General features: G+C 48.4%; 1 protein-coding gene and 1 non-coding gene across 2 annotated transcripts; one reads left to right on the top strand and one right to left on the bottom strand.

Moving 5' to 3' along the window:
• Positions 1–739: 739 nt before the first annotated feature.
• LOC146400882 (U1 spliceosomal RNA) lies at positions 740–902 on the bottom strand. Its single transcript, XR_014814027.1, has one exon. It is a non-coding gene; the product is annotated as a U1 spliceosomal RNA (small nuclear RNA).
• A 10588-nt stretch (positions 903–11490) lies between these two features.
• On the top strand, positions 11491–16076 carry SOWAHB (sosondowah ankyrin repeat domain family member B). Its single transcript, XM_005666780.4, has one exon. It carries the CDS (start codon positions 11755–11757, stop codon positions 14146–14148), a length of 2394 nt encoding a protein of 797 aa, XP_005666837.2. The 5' UTR covers positions 11491–11754; the 3' UTR covers positions 14149–16076.
• The last annotated feature ends 218 nt before the right edge of the window (positions 16077–16294 follow it).

Here is a 16294-nt window from a genome sequence, read left to right as displayed (position 1 = left end):
CTCCCCGCACCCCATTTGTCATAATGCATTACAGCAGCCCCAGGAAACCAACAGGGCTTGTTTTCCAAATCTGGTCCTCTCCACAACTAATTATTTTATTTTTATTTTATTTTATTTTACTTGGCCACACCCACAGCATGTGGAAGTTCCCGGACCAGGAATCAAGCCCACACCACAGCAATGACCCGGGCTGCTGTAGTGATAACGCTGGATCCTTAACCCGCTGCGTCACAAGAGAACTCCTCCACAATGAATTCTTTGCTGGTGGTGAATAGGGCAAAATCTTGGCTCTCATGGAGTCTGTGTTCCAGGTGAGGGGACGATGTAACAATGAACAGATACAAAATTATTCTTTTTTCTTTTCTTTCTTCTTTTTTTTTTTCTTTTTCCTTTTTTTTTTTTTTTTTTTTTTTTTTGTCCTATTAGGGCTGCACTGGTGGCATATGGAGGTTCCCAGGCTAGGGGTCTAATCAGAGCTGTTGCCATCAACCTACGCCACAGCCACAGCAACTCGGGATCCGAGCCGCATCTGCGACCTACACCACAGCTCACAGCAACGCCTGATCCTCAACCCATTGAGCGAGGCCAGGGATTGAACCCACAATGGTTCCTAGTCGGATTCATTTCTGATGCACCACAATGGGAACTCCCAAAAGTATGTGGCACGTTAGATGCTATGAAAGCCAAGCTCCAAAACTGTCTATCCAATCACCCACTTGGCATCTCTACTTTTTTTTTTTAGGGGAAAGCTCGCACACGGTCCCCCTCTACTACAAATTATGCAGTCAATTTCCCACATTTGGGGAAATTGCAGGGGTCAGAACACCCGGAGTGCATTGGGAGAGCCTCGCCCTGAGAAAACCATCTTCATCATCAAGGTATCTTCCCTGCCAGGTAAGCATCTGACGTCTCTCCTTAAATGTCTAGTGGGCATTTCAGACTTAACTTGCCCCAGACAGCAGTGCCTGGAGGTGCCTGGAAGTGGCAGCTGATTTATCCCCACGGGGAGGAATGGCCTCTGGGAGGAGGTGGCCCACGCAGGAATGCAGAGGGTGGGCTAAGGCAGTGACCACAGGAGGGTGCTTCAGAGCAAGGTGCTGGTTTTGGTTTGGTTTGGTTTTAGGAAGGACAGCGGCCCTTGGGGATGAAGAGAGGAAGAGGATGAAGATACAGGGAGAGGGGAAGCAGCAGGAGTCACGGTCCCGAGGAGGCAGAAGTGATGTGGGGCTACGTTGAGAAAGCAGAACAGGGCTCCGGGTCTTCAGAGGAAGATCACAAGAATAGAGTGGGGGCTAAAGGATGCTGAGCCTAGACTCAGACTGTTGGGTTTGAATCCTGCCTCTGCAGCTTACCAATTACAAAATAGCAGGAAATTACATTATTTGGATCTTAATATCCTCTACTATAAAATTAGGATACTAATAGTTTCTAGCTCATAGGAATTTGTTAGGAAAATTAAATATATTAATATGTATGAAGTACTGGGCTCCATGTCTGGCACAGAGCATATGCAATCGATGTCATCATTATGACAGAGATCATGAGCAGTAGTATCAAGTTTCGAATCAGAATGTGAGCACTGGAAGGTACTTCCGAATCATCTGGTCTACTCAGCTGTAAAAAAGAGGGAAATAATGCCATTTGCAGCAAGATAGATGGACCTAGAGATTATCGTACTAAGTGAAGTAAGTCAGACAAAGACAAACCTCATATGATATCACTTATATGTAGAATCTTAAATGGGGAGAGAAATGAATTTATTTGCAGAACAGACTCATAGACTTTGAAAATAAACTTACGGTTACCAAAGGGGACAGGTCGGGGCGGGGGGATGGATTGGGGGTTTGGGTTTGGCATAGGCACACTCTGGTATGTGGAATGATTGGCAGCGGGGACCCCCTCTGCAGCACAGGGAACTCCACCCAATATTCTGAGATGATCTCTATGGGAAAAGAACCTGAAAAAGAATGGATGTGTGTACATGTGTAACTGAATCACTTTGTTGTCGAGCAGAAATTATCACCACGCTGTAAATCAACTATATTTCAATAAACCTTTTTTAAAAAAGTAACAAAAAGCATCAGCTGGTCTCATTCCTTCACTGTACAAATGAAGAAACTGAGGCCCAGAGTTTGGTGTGTAAATTGGCCAAATTTAAAGACATGACAATGGGCAGCATCGAGACAAGTGTAACCACTGGAAAGTCTTCGCTTTTTCTAGGCATCACATACAGAATTGGGAATCCTAAGAATCCAGGGGGTAACTGAGTCTGGGAAAATAAACATCACTCAGGTAGAACGTAGAGAATGAGGAGAAAATGTGGAAAGAAGAGTTTGCAAGGGATGCTCAGAGCTGGGGAGGGAGGAAAGAGAAGAACTAGAAAAGAGTAAGGGGTGTAGAAGCCAAAACAGAGATGGTCAGTGGAGTCAAATACTCCAGAGTTGAGGAAAGATTATGATTCTGTGCAAACTGCTCAGTCAACTTGATTAGAGCATCGATTCCACAAGACACTAAGCTCCAGAGCTTGGGTTTCCTGTACGTAAAATCAGGACATGCAGGGACAAGCTGCTGACTCCTTTAACAAATGTTAAGCCCTATCTTGTAAGGTTGGCAATGGAGGGAGACTTTCTAGCTGAGGAGGGGTCGGTGGATCTTACTCCAGACCTTGAAATTAAACTTTCTTTCGGGGTGACTCACATTAATGCCTGCAGCAGGCACAAGCAGCTGCAGGGGGACTTAGGGGGACAGAATAAGATCATCCAGTGCCTATCATGGCCCCAGTAGGGCTGAGACAGATTATAGCATTCAAGTAAGACACCACAAAGGTTGGCGCCCTAATGCTGATGCTGGTTGTGAACCTCTTTTCTGCTTTCTAGGTTCCCTCTATAGAGAAATTCATCTAATCTCATAACTTTCAAAAACAATCTCAAGGCCCAAGACTCTCACATTTATATCTCAGCCCTGATTCCACCCTGGAGCAGTTGGCTACTCTAGGTCATTACTGAGATGTCTAAAGGCCATGATCCCAAACTTAACCTTTCCAAAGGGAACACTTGCCTTCCAAGCCCCAGACCAAGCCTTACCTCCAAAGTCCCAATCTCAGGAAATTTATATTCAATCCACCAGCACGTTCACTAGGTTCCACCTCCAGAATATTTTCCAAATCTCAACCCTTCTCTGCACTCTGTCCTTGGCTATTTCAAGTTACCACCATGTCTTGCATAGGCCTCTGGGGTCATCTCTCAAGTTGGCCTTTCTGTTTCTACTTTGGCATCCCCTATAACTACCCTTCGCACAGCAGCTGGATATTCTGTTATATAGAAACCACATGCTTCCCATGAGATTGTGGGTTCGATCCCTGGCCTTGCTCAGCGGGTTAAGGATCTGGCTTTGCCATGAGCTGTGGTGTAGGTTGCAGACAGGGCTCGGATCCCACGTTGCTGTGGCTCTGGCGTAGGCTGGCAGCTACAGCTCCAATTGGACCCCTAGCCTGGGAACCTCCATATGTCATGGGAGCGGCCCTAGAAAAGGCAAAAAGACAAAAAAAAAAAAGACACACAAAAAAAGAAATCACATGCTTCCCTCTTAATTATAAACCACCAAAAGCTTCCCATCACACCAATCAGACAAAAACCCAAACCCCATCAGGTCTTACAAGATCCAAATGCTGCTCACTGTTTTGACTTTTTCTCACTTCACCTTCCCTCTCTCACTGTGCTCCAACTTAGCCATTGTTTGTTTTGTTGTTGTTGTTGCTTCTGTTTCTCAAATACACTGCATTCATTTTTTTTCCTTTTTCTATTTAAAATACATACAATTTTTATTTGTCAATTATACCTCCAAAAAGCTGGGAGGAAAATATCATATGTTCAGGTAACTCCTCCGAATAAAAGAAAAAAAAAAACACAATCTCTTTCCTTGTTAGGAGTATACTTGATAATAAAGCATAAACAAGTATAAATATTTTTCCTTTTTTTTTTTTTTTTTGTCTTTTTAGGGCCGTACCCAAAGCATATGCAGGTTCCCAGGCTAGGGGTTAAATCAGACCTATAGTTGCCGGCCTACACCACAGCCACAGCAATGCAGGATCTGAGCCTCATCTGTGACTCACACCTCAGCTCATGGCAACACCGGATCCTTAACCCACTGAGCCAGGCCAGGGATTGAACCCGCATCCCCATGGATGCTAGCTAGGTTCGTTAATCACGGAGCCATGATAGGAACTTCCATTGTTTCCTTTTTTGAGAAGAATTTTGTGAAATAAATTGATCAGAATTTTTGGGTCTGTATGACCTAAATTCATAGTACTTCTACAAACAACTAGCATATTTGTGTATGAAGTGATATGCTTGAATCACCCAAACTATCACTAAAAAAGAGTGAACTTCAATCATGTGTTAGAAAAGAAAATGAGTTCCTGCTGTGGCTCAGTGGTAACGAAACTGACTAGTATCCATGAGGATGAGGGTTGGATCCTTGGCCTTGCTCAGTGGGTTAAGGATCCAGTGTTGCTGTGACTGTGGTGTAGACCGGCAGCTACAGCTCTGATTCAACCCCCAGCCTGGGAACGTCCATAAGCTGTGGGCGTGGCCCTAAAAAGCAAAAAAAAAAAAAAAAAAAAAGAGAGAGAGAAAAGAAAAAAATGAATGATCTTTTTATGCTCTCTTGGGTGATATTTTGATGAGATCATCAAAGAGTGTACTTTAAAAAACAGAAAAAAGTTGTCACGGGAGTTTATTAGGCAATTAGCTTATAAACATTATGTCAATTTTTATGGAGTTTGTGGCACTATGCTAGCTTTCTAAAACATCGCACTCATTTCTGGTGTAACATTAGCTATTCCCTCTGTCTGGAATACTATCCCCATCCTGCTCCCATCTCCCCCAGCTTCTCCTCCTCATCCCTGAGGTCTCCGTTTACTGAAATCTTCTAAGAGAAACCTCTGCCCATCTTTCCAGTCAGTCACTCTCAGATCAGCTGGCTTTTGTATCTGATCACTTACTTATCTGGCAATATTTTCTTGTTTATTTTCATGTTTATTGTAGGTACAAGTTTGGTGAAAGAGGTTTTGTCTGTTTGGTTTATCACTGTGTTCCCAGCCCCAGAAAAGTGCAGACATGGTAGACCCTCAATAAATACTGACAGATAAATAAATGACTAAAGGCTCAGGACAGAAGAGGGGAAATGAAAGCAGAGGGCTCAATATCACTAGATTATCTGGCGTGTAAATGAGAGCCCTAGACCTTAGCTTGTAGTCCAGCATAAAAACGCTTTCCCTTTGCTGCTTGAGAGAGCCCTGGGGAATGACTTGTGGAAATCTGAACCTGAGAGAGAGAGGAGAGGGAGGAGAAGGAGGGGGGAGAAGGGGAGGGGGAAAGAGGAAGAGAGGGGGGAGGAGAGGGGGAAGGAGGGGAAGGAGCGGGAGGGGAAAGGAGGGGGAGGGGAAAGGAGGGGAGGGGAAAAGGGGGCGGGAAAGAAGGGGGCGGGGAAAGAAGGGGGCGGGGAGAGGTGGGGAAGGGCAGAGGAGGGGGGGAAGGAGGAAGGGGGAGAGAGGTAGAGAGCGAGGGAGAAAGAGGGAGGGTGTTCCAGCACCCTGGTTTTCTTTCCTGCATTTTTTCCTTCTTCTTCTTTTAAAAATAGCTGCACCTGTGGCATGCAGGCTAGAGATCAAAACAGAGCTGCACGGCAGCACCGGATCCATAACGCACTGATAGAGGCCAGGGATCGAACGTGCATCTTCACAGACAGTGTCAGGTTCTTAATCTGCTGAGCCACAATGGGAACTCCTTTCCTGTCTTTCTGTGGTACACCTTAGCTCTGGCTTCACCGGGGGAGCTGTCTTCCTACCTGGAGGGTTGACATTGGGCAGGTCCACTTTTTTGGATGGGGATTCCACTCTATATCCATAGCAGAGGTTTGGACTGAAGGCAAAGAATAGGCCCAGCAGCATACATCCTACAGGAGTTCTGGTTGTGGTAACGAACCCAGCTAGTAACCATAAGGATGCAGTTGGATCGCTGGCCTGGCTCAGTGGGTTAAGGATCCGGCGTTGCCGTGAGCTGTGGTGTAGGTCGCAGATGCCGCTCAGATCCCAAGTTGCTGTGGCTGTGGTGTAGGCTGGCAGCTGCACCTCTGATTCAACCCCTAGCCTGGGAACGTCCATATGCCACAGGTGTGGCCCGAAAAAGACCAAAAAAAAAAAAAAAAAAAAAGAAATCCTACAAAACAAACCTACATATTAATAGCAAGGAGAGCTACTTCCTGCAAGACAATGACCTCCGTTCTACACGTTTCCCTTACTTGTTCTGAGGATCAGATAAGGCGAGTCATCAGGAATGCGTCATGCAGCGTTAGTCACTATATCACACTGTTTGCTGGTGTATCTGTTGATGAGGAGCAGAGCGAGTGCTCCTGGCAAAATGCCATCTGGGTTACTCATACCGCAAGACTAAAGCCTTACGTAAATGATTCACAGTGTCCTCTCCCTCCAAGGTGATGCCAGTATCCTCCGTCAGGCTCACCAACACCCCGTCTCACAGTTCCGTGACGTTATCTTCTCCAGTGCCTGTCACTTCCACGATGGGTGGCCACGCTCTGAATCGTGTCATCACCTCCAAACGATCCCATCCCGCTTTGGAACCCTTCAGCCCCAAGGCTTGAGAATATCTCAGGTCCTGCTTACAGTCACCTAAACTCCTAGCTCCAAATTCACTTACTGCTTTTGTACCTGCTTTTCAACTCCCCCAGGACGTCTGCTAACCTTTTCTCCTGATCTCTTCACCTCCTCAAGAGGGAAATTGCCATGTGGCTTCTTTCTGTCCTCAAAGGGAAAAGTGGCTCTGCCGTCCCGTCCAGGGAATCTCACCACCTGAACTCTGGACTCCAGCCCCACCCCCATGCCCTGTCTCATTAATTATTTACCCTCTCCTCTAGGTTTTCCAATTCACTTATCCTTTCTGGGCTTTTTTCCTTCAGCACAGAGACATGATCATTTCTCTTCTAACAACCCCCACCCAAATCTTAGATGACAGGATCTGATAGTCTCCTGACCTGGAATTCTCTTTCTCTTCCTTTCATGCTCAAGTCTTTCTCACCCTGCTCTAATCCCACTCACTCCTTACCCCTCTGTAACCTGCCATCTGTCCCCACCATGCTTCTGAAACTGCTCCAGACCTGGCTCCAGAGATCTAACAGGCTCTGGTCACATTTCGCTTCTTAGCTAACTTGGCATCAACTCTAGAAAGCTTCCCTCTGTGCGTCTGTGCTACTATGCACAGGGGTGTTCCTCTCCCCCTGTAGCCACTTCTAAATCTCCTAATGGGTCTCTTTTCCTCTTTCTCTTTGGTAAAAGTGGATTCACTCTCTACCCCCATTCCTTCCCACCACCAGCATATCTCTTTCTAAGCAATTTTATCGTCAGTGGTGGCTTAAAGGAACATTCATATAAACTAAGGTCATACATTCTTGGAGCCTCCAACCTATATGGTCAACTGGCTTCTAGACATTCCTGTTGTTATGGCCTGAAGGCCCCTCAAACTCACTGTGTTCCATACTCACGTGATCATCTTTCCTAGTTCCCAAACTGACTCTTCGTTCTATATTTACTATCCTTGAACATGGCAAGGACCACTTGGCCAGCAACTCAGGCCAAAGGCACGAGAGAAGCCAGCTTGTTCCTCACCTCCAGACTCCTCTGGCTCCAAATCCCACTGACTTGGCCCCCTCTCTCTCCAATCCATCCACTTGCCTCCTTTTCTCTGACTCTGCTGGACTTTTTTGGCTCCCGTTTTTCTGGATCATCTCAGTAATTTCTGAGCTCCTCTTCCTGCTGGCCTTCCTCTCCTTCCTCCAACCTAAAGATTCGATATTTTTTCTTTGTCACTGTTATTCACTTATGTCTTTTTTTTTCCTTTATTGTCTTTTTCAAACTAAGAAGGAATATACTTAGTGTAAAACAGCCAATCGTTTATAAGGCTGTAAAGAAAAAGTTAAATTTACCCCGATCCAGACCTCAAACCTTACTCCCAAATGCATGCTTTTCCTAAAAATAGGATTTTATTGAACAGGATGTATTGCTTCTACTTTGAGGCACCCCCCCCCCATATTTTAAGATCTCTGAAATCAACTGTATCATATAATCAATGGTGTCTTAGATTTGGTTAAATAAATTATTGTTCTGCAATGTGCTATTTTTATTTGTTAATATGGGTCATGCTCCAAACCAGCTCTTACCTCTGGGGTGATCTTTCTAAAGTACAAAGTTAGTCAGGTCATTGCCCTCCTGCCCAAAATTCTTCAAAGTCTCCCCTGCCACCCCCACCTCCATCCCCTTCATCTTCTGACTCCCTCCTACTTCAGCAAGTCTTATTTCCAGCACATCCACACACATTCTCTTCCGTAAAGCCTATTTGCACTTAGTTCCCCAAATATGCTCTGCTGAGCCAGTTCTTGGTGCTTTTGCACCGAAGTTTCCTTGGCCTCTTCATCACCTCTTCTTCTCCAAATTGCCTCTTATTGGAAAATTGTCCTGATCCCCTGCAGCTGAGCCTGGGGCCTGCCTTATGTGCTGCCTCTCCATTTCTCTAGCATCTGGCACACGTCTTTGTTAAATCACTTAACATACAGGTTGTAGCCATGTGTCTTATTTATTCCTCCCAATAAGTAGTGAGTTCTTGAGCATGTGTTCTTTTTTTTTTTTTTTTTTTTTTAGGCTAGGGGTGGAATCGGAGCTGCAGCCATTGGCCCACACCACAGCCACAGCAACATGGGATCTGAGTGGGGTCTGCAGCCCATACCACAGCTCACAGCAACGCCAGATCCTCAACCCACTGAATGAAGCTAGGGATTGAACCCTCATAGATCTTAGTCGGGTTCGTTAACCACTGAGCCACGAAGGGAACACCAGGGCATGCATTCTTTTTTTTTTTTTTTTTTTGGTCTTTTTAGGGCCTCACCCATGGCATACAGAGGTTCCCAGGCTAGGGGTTGAATCAGAGCTGCAGCCTCTGGCCTACACCACAGCCAGAGCAATGCCAGATCCGAGCCATGTCTGCGACCTACACAACAGCTCACGGCAACACCGGATCCCTAACCCACTGAGTGAGGCCAGGGATCAAACCCACAACCTCATGGTTCATAGTTGGATTCGTTTCCCCTGCACCACGACGGGAACGCCAGAGCATGCATTCTTTATACTCATTTTCAGCAGTGCCAGGGCAATATAGGTGTCCTATAAATATTTCTGGAAATAAATGAACTGTATATGAGAGAAGCAGAAAAATATTCCTTAAGATAAGGTGAAGAGCATCCCAATTATCTCTCACCTTAACCTGGGAAGAGAGAGAAAAAGAAGGTCTGGATGCCAACCCCCCTGGGTACCCAGAAAGCTAAAGCAAGGGGTTATCTCCCCTTTTTCTACTTTCCACTCCTCCAGACCTACTAATTCCACCTTCCACTAAAGATAAGCTGATATCAACAACCGTGGCCTTAATGACCCCTTCCTGTCTTTCTAGTCCTAAGTGCTTCAAGTTCAAACCCATCTTCATCTTCTCTTGCTGCAAAGTCCCTGATCTCATAACCAGAGTTTTGAAAAGTACCAAAGGGGGCTTTTTTTCCACTTGACACTCCACAGTGCCCACTTGAGCTGTCCATTGGGTCGCCCTCCTGCCCCAGGTGGGGACACACCTGGCAGCCCATCAAGATGCCACCGGGAAATAAACACAAAAGGACACTCAAGTTTTATATGAAACCTTTATTTTAATGACTCTCCTTAAGGCTCAAAGTTAATGTAGAGGCCTCAGTGGAAAACATTTACCACCACCTCCCTGTAACCCAGTCTTGGGTTTGGATTCTAGAAAATGCCAAAGGTAGACAAAAATGTTTCCCAGTTCTTTCTGACCTAGATAATTTAAAACCAAGAATTCAAATTCATTCATGGAAAAGTACCAGAGTACTGTTGGGGACATAAAACAAAGCTCAGCTAATGTGGTCTACATGGCAGTCAGTAAAACTGGCTTATGCTAACACATGTTGACAATTAAGGGGCCAACATACTTTTAACACCACCACCCCTGACTTGGCCCAAAGGACAAGGAGTCATGAAACAATCGGAAGTAGCAAAGCCGAAGAAGGAAAAGGGGAAAGACAGGGGCAGTACATGAAGGAAGACTGGCCATGACAAGGCAGGAGAAAAGAGACACCTTGTAATTGGAAATGTAGCTGACCGAAGATTCCAAAAAATAAGCATATTTGCTGTCACAGTTGGGGCTGAAGATAAACAACCAATCACAACTGAAAGAAATAGGAAGGCTTAAATTAAAAAAAAAAAAAAAAAAGAATGGGACAGGGCATGGGGCCAGACAGGTGAGTAGATAAAAGAAGAGTATTTTGGGCATGTAGATAGGACTGATAAAGACACAGGATAAGAACAGAAGGAGTATTACGGGACAGGTGGGATCCACATGTGGACAAATAAATTGAAGGGGGAAAGCAGCTGTTAAGAAAAGTGCTGTGATTCCACCAGTCTGGAAGAAGCCAGTGTTTTGAAATTAGAGTTTTTCAAGCTCTAATCTACAACAGAACTTGGAATTAGGAAGTTCTCAGCCCCTCAGTGAGTCAAGCAGACTTTCTAAGGTGGGTAGCAAATCAAGCTAGCCTGTGATGCTTAACACCCTGAGCCTGTGTTGGAAACCTTACATTCGGAGGACAACTTCACCGCTTAATGCCAACACAAAAGAGACTGGACAAACCTCTACTGTGCACTAATTTTGGAGTAAATAAAAACAGAGCAACACTAAGCAACAAATACCATAACTGTCCAGACATAAGACTTGTTCATTTCCGCTGCTCCGGAATTCAACCATCATGATGTTTCTGGCACCTTAACGTAACCTTCAGAGTGTTATTTCAGCACAGACTTCAACAGTGTATTTGAACCCTTAGGAGCCAGTGTCTGGAGGAGCCGCCCAGCAGTATCTCCAGATCGAGATAGGTTTGTTTGGGATGCAACAGTTTCCTAGACCTCGGCACTGCCTCGGGGAATCTGAAATAACTACCCTACAGCGTTAATAAAGATACGTTTTGGAGAGACCGCAGGGTGCTGGCTAATGTGCTCCTTTTTCCCCACCCATCGACTTCAGCCACAACCTACGCAGCGCAAGGAGAGGCCAGGAACAGATCTTCTATTGTTTTCGTTTCCTACGTGGCCAAGACCCGAAGGAACCGCGAGTCGCCTACCTGCTTTCCATTCCCCGGGCGGGGAGCGGCTGCGTGGCCCACAGAGCTGTTGGTTGTCGGCTCGCGCTCGCCGCCGACCTCACCTTACAGCGCTCTCCCGGCTCGGACCAGCCTGACTCATCTGGGATGGGTGGCAGGGGTGGGGGAGACCTCGGAGGGCGGAGGGACGAGAGGAGGCGGGCCGGGCCCTTCCCCCAAAGCCGGGCAGGAGGCGTCGCCAGGGCGCAGGTGAAACCGACTCCGACCTATCCCTGCAACTTTCGCCGCCTGGGACTCGCTGCAAGAGGAGCGCGTCGCGCAGGGGCGGCCTGGGAGCCGCCCTCTCCCCCGGCCTCTCTCCGGGGGACCCGCAGCCCTCCTGGCACGTTCGGGGGCTGCAGGCAGGCCGCGGCTGATGGAGGAGCCTGGCGCCGCCCCGGGCGCAGGTGACACACGCCAGGCCAGGGTTTCGGCTGGCGGGGGAGACCTCAGCGAGAGCGAGACGCAGACACTCCGGGGCCAGGTGACCACAGGGCAGCTATGGCCCGAGAGTTGAGCCAGGAGGCACTACTGGACTTTCTGTGCCAGGCCGGGGGCCGAGTGACCAATGCCGCCTTGCTGAGCCACTTCAAGCACTTCCTCCGAGACCCCGACGCGCCCCCCGGCCAGCACCAGCGCCGCCGCGAGCTTTTCAAGGGCTTCGTTAACTCGGTCGCCGCAGTGCGCCAGGACCCCGACGGCACCAAGTACGTGGTGCTCAAGAGGAGGTACAGGGACCTTTTGGGGGAGGAGGGGCTGCAGCGACCCAGCGACCCGCCCGCGACCGCCGCCCCTGCAGGGGGAGCTGCGCCCCGCTGCCCACTCCCCGCCTGCCCGGGGGAGTCGCTGCCTCCGCAGCAGCCCCGGCGGCGGCGGCGCGAGAAGGAGCCAGAGGAGGAGCCAGCAGGTGCCGCAGCCGCGGTTCCCGCTGCGGGGTGCAATGGATTCCCCGCCAGCGGCGTCCGGGAGGCGCCCCGAGGAGGCGGGGGGCGGAGGGGCAGCTCTGGCCCCCAGGAGCGGGTGCCGGCGGCTGTGGCTGCGGCTGCCCAGGCCCGAGCGAGGTGCGCGGCGGCCGAGACGCAGGGCCGCTGCTGCTGGGAATGCCTCCAGAACGGCCTGGGGGGACTCCCAGGCCAGCCGCTGCCTGCCGCACTCCCTGACCCCGCCACTACCACTGTCACCGCCTGCGCCGGGGAGGAGACAGCGCAGGCTCCGCCAGCCCAGGACGACCGCCGGGCTCCCAGGCCGCAGCGGGAAGGTGCGCCCGCGGAGCCCCCGCCTGTGCCCGCCGCGTCCCGCTCGCGTTCTACAACCGTCGAGGCTGCCGAGAGCTGGGCTTTGTCGCCTACTCTCCTGTCCTGCTCTCCTGCCCCCGGAGATCCTCCAGAGCTGGTGACTCGCGGCCCTCTGCTTTATTCAACCCTGCAGCAGCAGCAGCAGCGCACTCGAGAGTGGGTGGCGAGACACCCCCAGATACCTGAGGCCCGGGACCGAGGCCCCATCCGAGCCTGGTCGGTGCTCCCCGACGACTTCCCCCGGCTACCCCCGGAGCCAGGCTTCTGGGTCCCCGAATCTAAGTCAGCAACACCCGAACCCCCTCTTTCCTCTCATTCTGTTTTGCCTGCTGGTTCGGAATCCTGGCCCGGGAATTCGCCACTGGCGGTCTTTCGGAGCATTCGTTGTCAGTTGTCCCTACAAGATCTGGAGGACTTCGTAGACCAGGAGAGCCATGGTAGTGAAGAGAGCAGCAGTGGCCCCAAAGAGTCCCCTGGGCGTTCTGACGAAGAGCTGCATCTTGCCCCAGGAGCCCCAGATGGAAGAAGGCTCAGGAATACAGCTGGGGACCCCTCTCCAAAGAAGGGCAGCCCCAGCGGCAGCTTCCAGGGTCTAGGCTACGCAGGGGATGGCCATACCTCTCAGCCCCTTCCTGTAGGAGCTGATGGCCTTGAAGGCCACCCGCAGCAGCCTTTGCCCTGGCCAGTCCCCAGATTAAGAAGGTCTCTAAGAAGGAGCTCCAGGGCAGGGAGAGCCAGATTGTCCTCCTCTGATGAGGAGTGCCTGGAGGAAGATTTGCTGAAAAGGAGCCGGCGCCCGCCCCGGTCCAGGAAGCCCTCCAAGGCAGGAGCAGTGTCCAGCCTAAGGGTGGATGCCGCTTTGACATCCAAACTTGTAGACATTAAGGCTGCCACGGAGCAGGGTCCTCCACACAGCCCATGGGCCCTCGGAGGGGAGAGGCCTGCAGCCTTCGTCCACCACAGATCTTCTGAGCACAAGTCATCCTTGGTTCCCCTCGATGCCAGGGAGCATGAATGGATTGTGAAGCTTGCCAGTGGCACTTGGAATCAGGCGTTGACTTTGTTCTGGCAGGACCCCCAGCTAGCGCTGCACAAAGACTTTCTGACTGGGTACACTGCCTTGCACTGGATAGCCAAACATGGTGACCTCACGGCCCTTCAGGACCTGGTCTCAGGTGCACAGAAGGCAGGGATTGCTCTTGATGTAAATGTGAAGTCTGGCTGTGGGTATACCCCGCTGCACCTTGCAGCCATCCACGGCCACCAGGCGATCATCAGATTGCTAGTGCAAAGGTTGTCGTCTCGTGTGAATGTCCGGGACAGCAGTGGGAAGAAGCCTTGGCAGTATCTGACCAGTAATACCTCTGGGGAAATATGGCAGCTACTGGAAGCCCCACGGGGCAAGCCCATTTTCCCCACCCAGCCCTTGGTTCGAAACTCTTCCCCCACCAGGAAGGCCAAGAGCCGGGAAATATCTAGAAGTGTCACCCGAAAGAGTTCCTTTGCTGCACTGCTCAAAAGTCAGCACAACAAATGGAAGTTGGCCAACCAGTATGAGAAATTCCCCACGCCAAGGGAAAGAGAGGAATACAGTGACTGAGGTGTTCCCCCCCCCCCCCCGACTCCAACACGGCCACCGCGCCCCTGTCTTTGAGCGATTCAGTGAGGAGATTCAAGGGCGATGGAAAAATTGCTGAGGACTTGGTCAACTGAGATGGCCTGCCTAGTGTTTACCTCCCTGGATTCTGTGTCAGCACATCCTGGACCTCAGAAGTCATCCAAGCTTTCTGATGACTCAAGTCCTCGGGCCTATGAATGTAGACGAAGAACAGGTGCTTAAAACCCAGGCATTCTTCCTGTCCCTTGCCACTGCAGATCCAGGCCAGCAGGCCACACTCTGCTCCCAAGCAGCTCTCCTAGGCCTTGGCTAGAGAGGGAACAGATGTCTAAGAAGAAGAGAGGCAATTCAAGGAACGAGGAAGCTCACATTCTCTCTCTGGCTAGGAGCTTTCTGGCTTCCATTCATTTGGAGAACATGAAATCTTGGCTGAGAGTGGAAAGCACCAGGTTTGAAATCAGATGACTCCACTACTCCCCCCTACCCCCCCTTTATTTTGCATTCGAATCTGTGAAATAAAATTAGTACTGGGGAGTAGAACTTGATTTAACAGCTTCCTCAGTGCCATCCTCAGATCTTCCTTTGGTGGCCGATGCAAGAAATCATTAGGGCCTCATTTCAGAGAAGCAGTTAAGTAAGATCCAGTTATGACGGACATTCAGGCCCTGTTTTTGTTAAAAAAAAAAAAAAAATCAATCTAGGCGTTCCCGCTGTCGTGCAGCTGGTTAAGAGGCTGACTGCAGCTGCTCAGGTTGCTGCAGAAGCATGGGTTTGATCCCCCTCCCAGGCAGTGGGTTCAGGGATCCCATAGGTCACAGCTGCAGCTCAGATTAGATCCCTGGCCTGGGAACTTTCATGTGCCATAGGTGGGGCCATTAAAAAAAAAAAAAAAAGTCAGCCTAAGGGGGCTTTTCCAAATGTAAACACTGTGTGGTTCATTTGCCTGTGACTGAAACCATCTTTCACGGAAACTCCCTGTGTAACAAACAGCAGAATTAGCATTTGTAGCTTTCAGTCCATTTGAATGGCCAGTGCTCATACTCATGAAAAGAGAGAAATGGTTTTCTTCTGGGGATGCGGTGAGGAGTAAGAGGTGAATGCCTCCCCACCAGGAATTTTCTAAGCTGCTAAATATAATTTATTTGCACTAAACTTGTTGCCAATGAAGATTAACTATTAGCCTTAAAGTGCTCTAACGAGAAGTGTTCCTTTTAATTGCTTGTGATGGGACTGATCTTTGTGGGTCCCTGGAATGAGAGAGTGGCTAGTTTAGAAACTGCAATAGAACATCAGGATTTCAGAATGTAAGTTCTAAGAGGGCTGAGCAGTTAAGTGTCCATGTGCAAATAGTTAACTTGTTATGGAAATGTGTTTCATGTGCGGTGGTAATGATATTGTATTTTTTTAAGTATTTTTATGTTTCTTCAGCTTTTTTCCCCATTAAAATATGAATAGTTCTTTATAATTTATTGTACTTAATGCTGATTACTGTTAACAATCCGCTTTGCAAAACTGTATCTCTGTGAGTATCAAATATTTTCGTCTCTTTATAGTTTTACTGAAATAAGTGTATCTCTGTTCTGTTAGGAAACAAAAACTAGGCAGAGTAAAGAAATCTACGTTGCTTTTCTAAAAAAAAAAAAAAGCTATAAGCACAGATGGCAAGTGTACATTTAGGAGAGATGACATTTTTTAAAATAAAAGATAAACATGTATGCGAATACTCTAGTAAAAGGGGTGATTTCCAAGGGGGAAAAAATCATAAAAATGTCAACTTTTAAAAGCCAAAGAATGTTTTTACTTTACCATATTGTTATCACAATGTCAATTTATTCAACAAATATGTTTTCCTTCTTGCTGTGGGATTTATAAAGGTGAGGGGGACATGACTTCTCCCCTCTTAAAATCGAGCAAGGCTTGTTGTTGATTGATTTATACCTTATCTTGCTGCCCTGGTGTCTTTTAAAGCTGCATTGTATTAGGTATAAGCTTTTAAAATGAGACCAAAAAAAAAAAAAAAAAAAAAAAGGATACCAGGAATGAGGGCAAAACAACTGTGCAGGAAAAGCATTTTTTTCAAAGTATTGTTAAGTACAACATTAAGTGCTCCAGAGGGTTTTGGACAAGA

Source organism: Sus scrofa, chromosome 8, assembly GCF_054392235.1.
Source record: "Sus scrofa isolate SSC_HxYL_T2T_F1_AM1 chromosome 8, Sscrofa_HxYL_maternal_Yorkshire_Landrace_v2.0, whole genome shotgun sequence".
Classification (NCBI taxonomy): domain Eukaryota; kingdom Metazoa; phylum Chordata; class Mammalia; order Artiodactyla; family Suidae; genus Sus; species Sus scrofa.
This window is presented reverse-complemented; position numbering and strand designations above follow the sequence as displayed.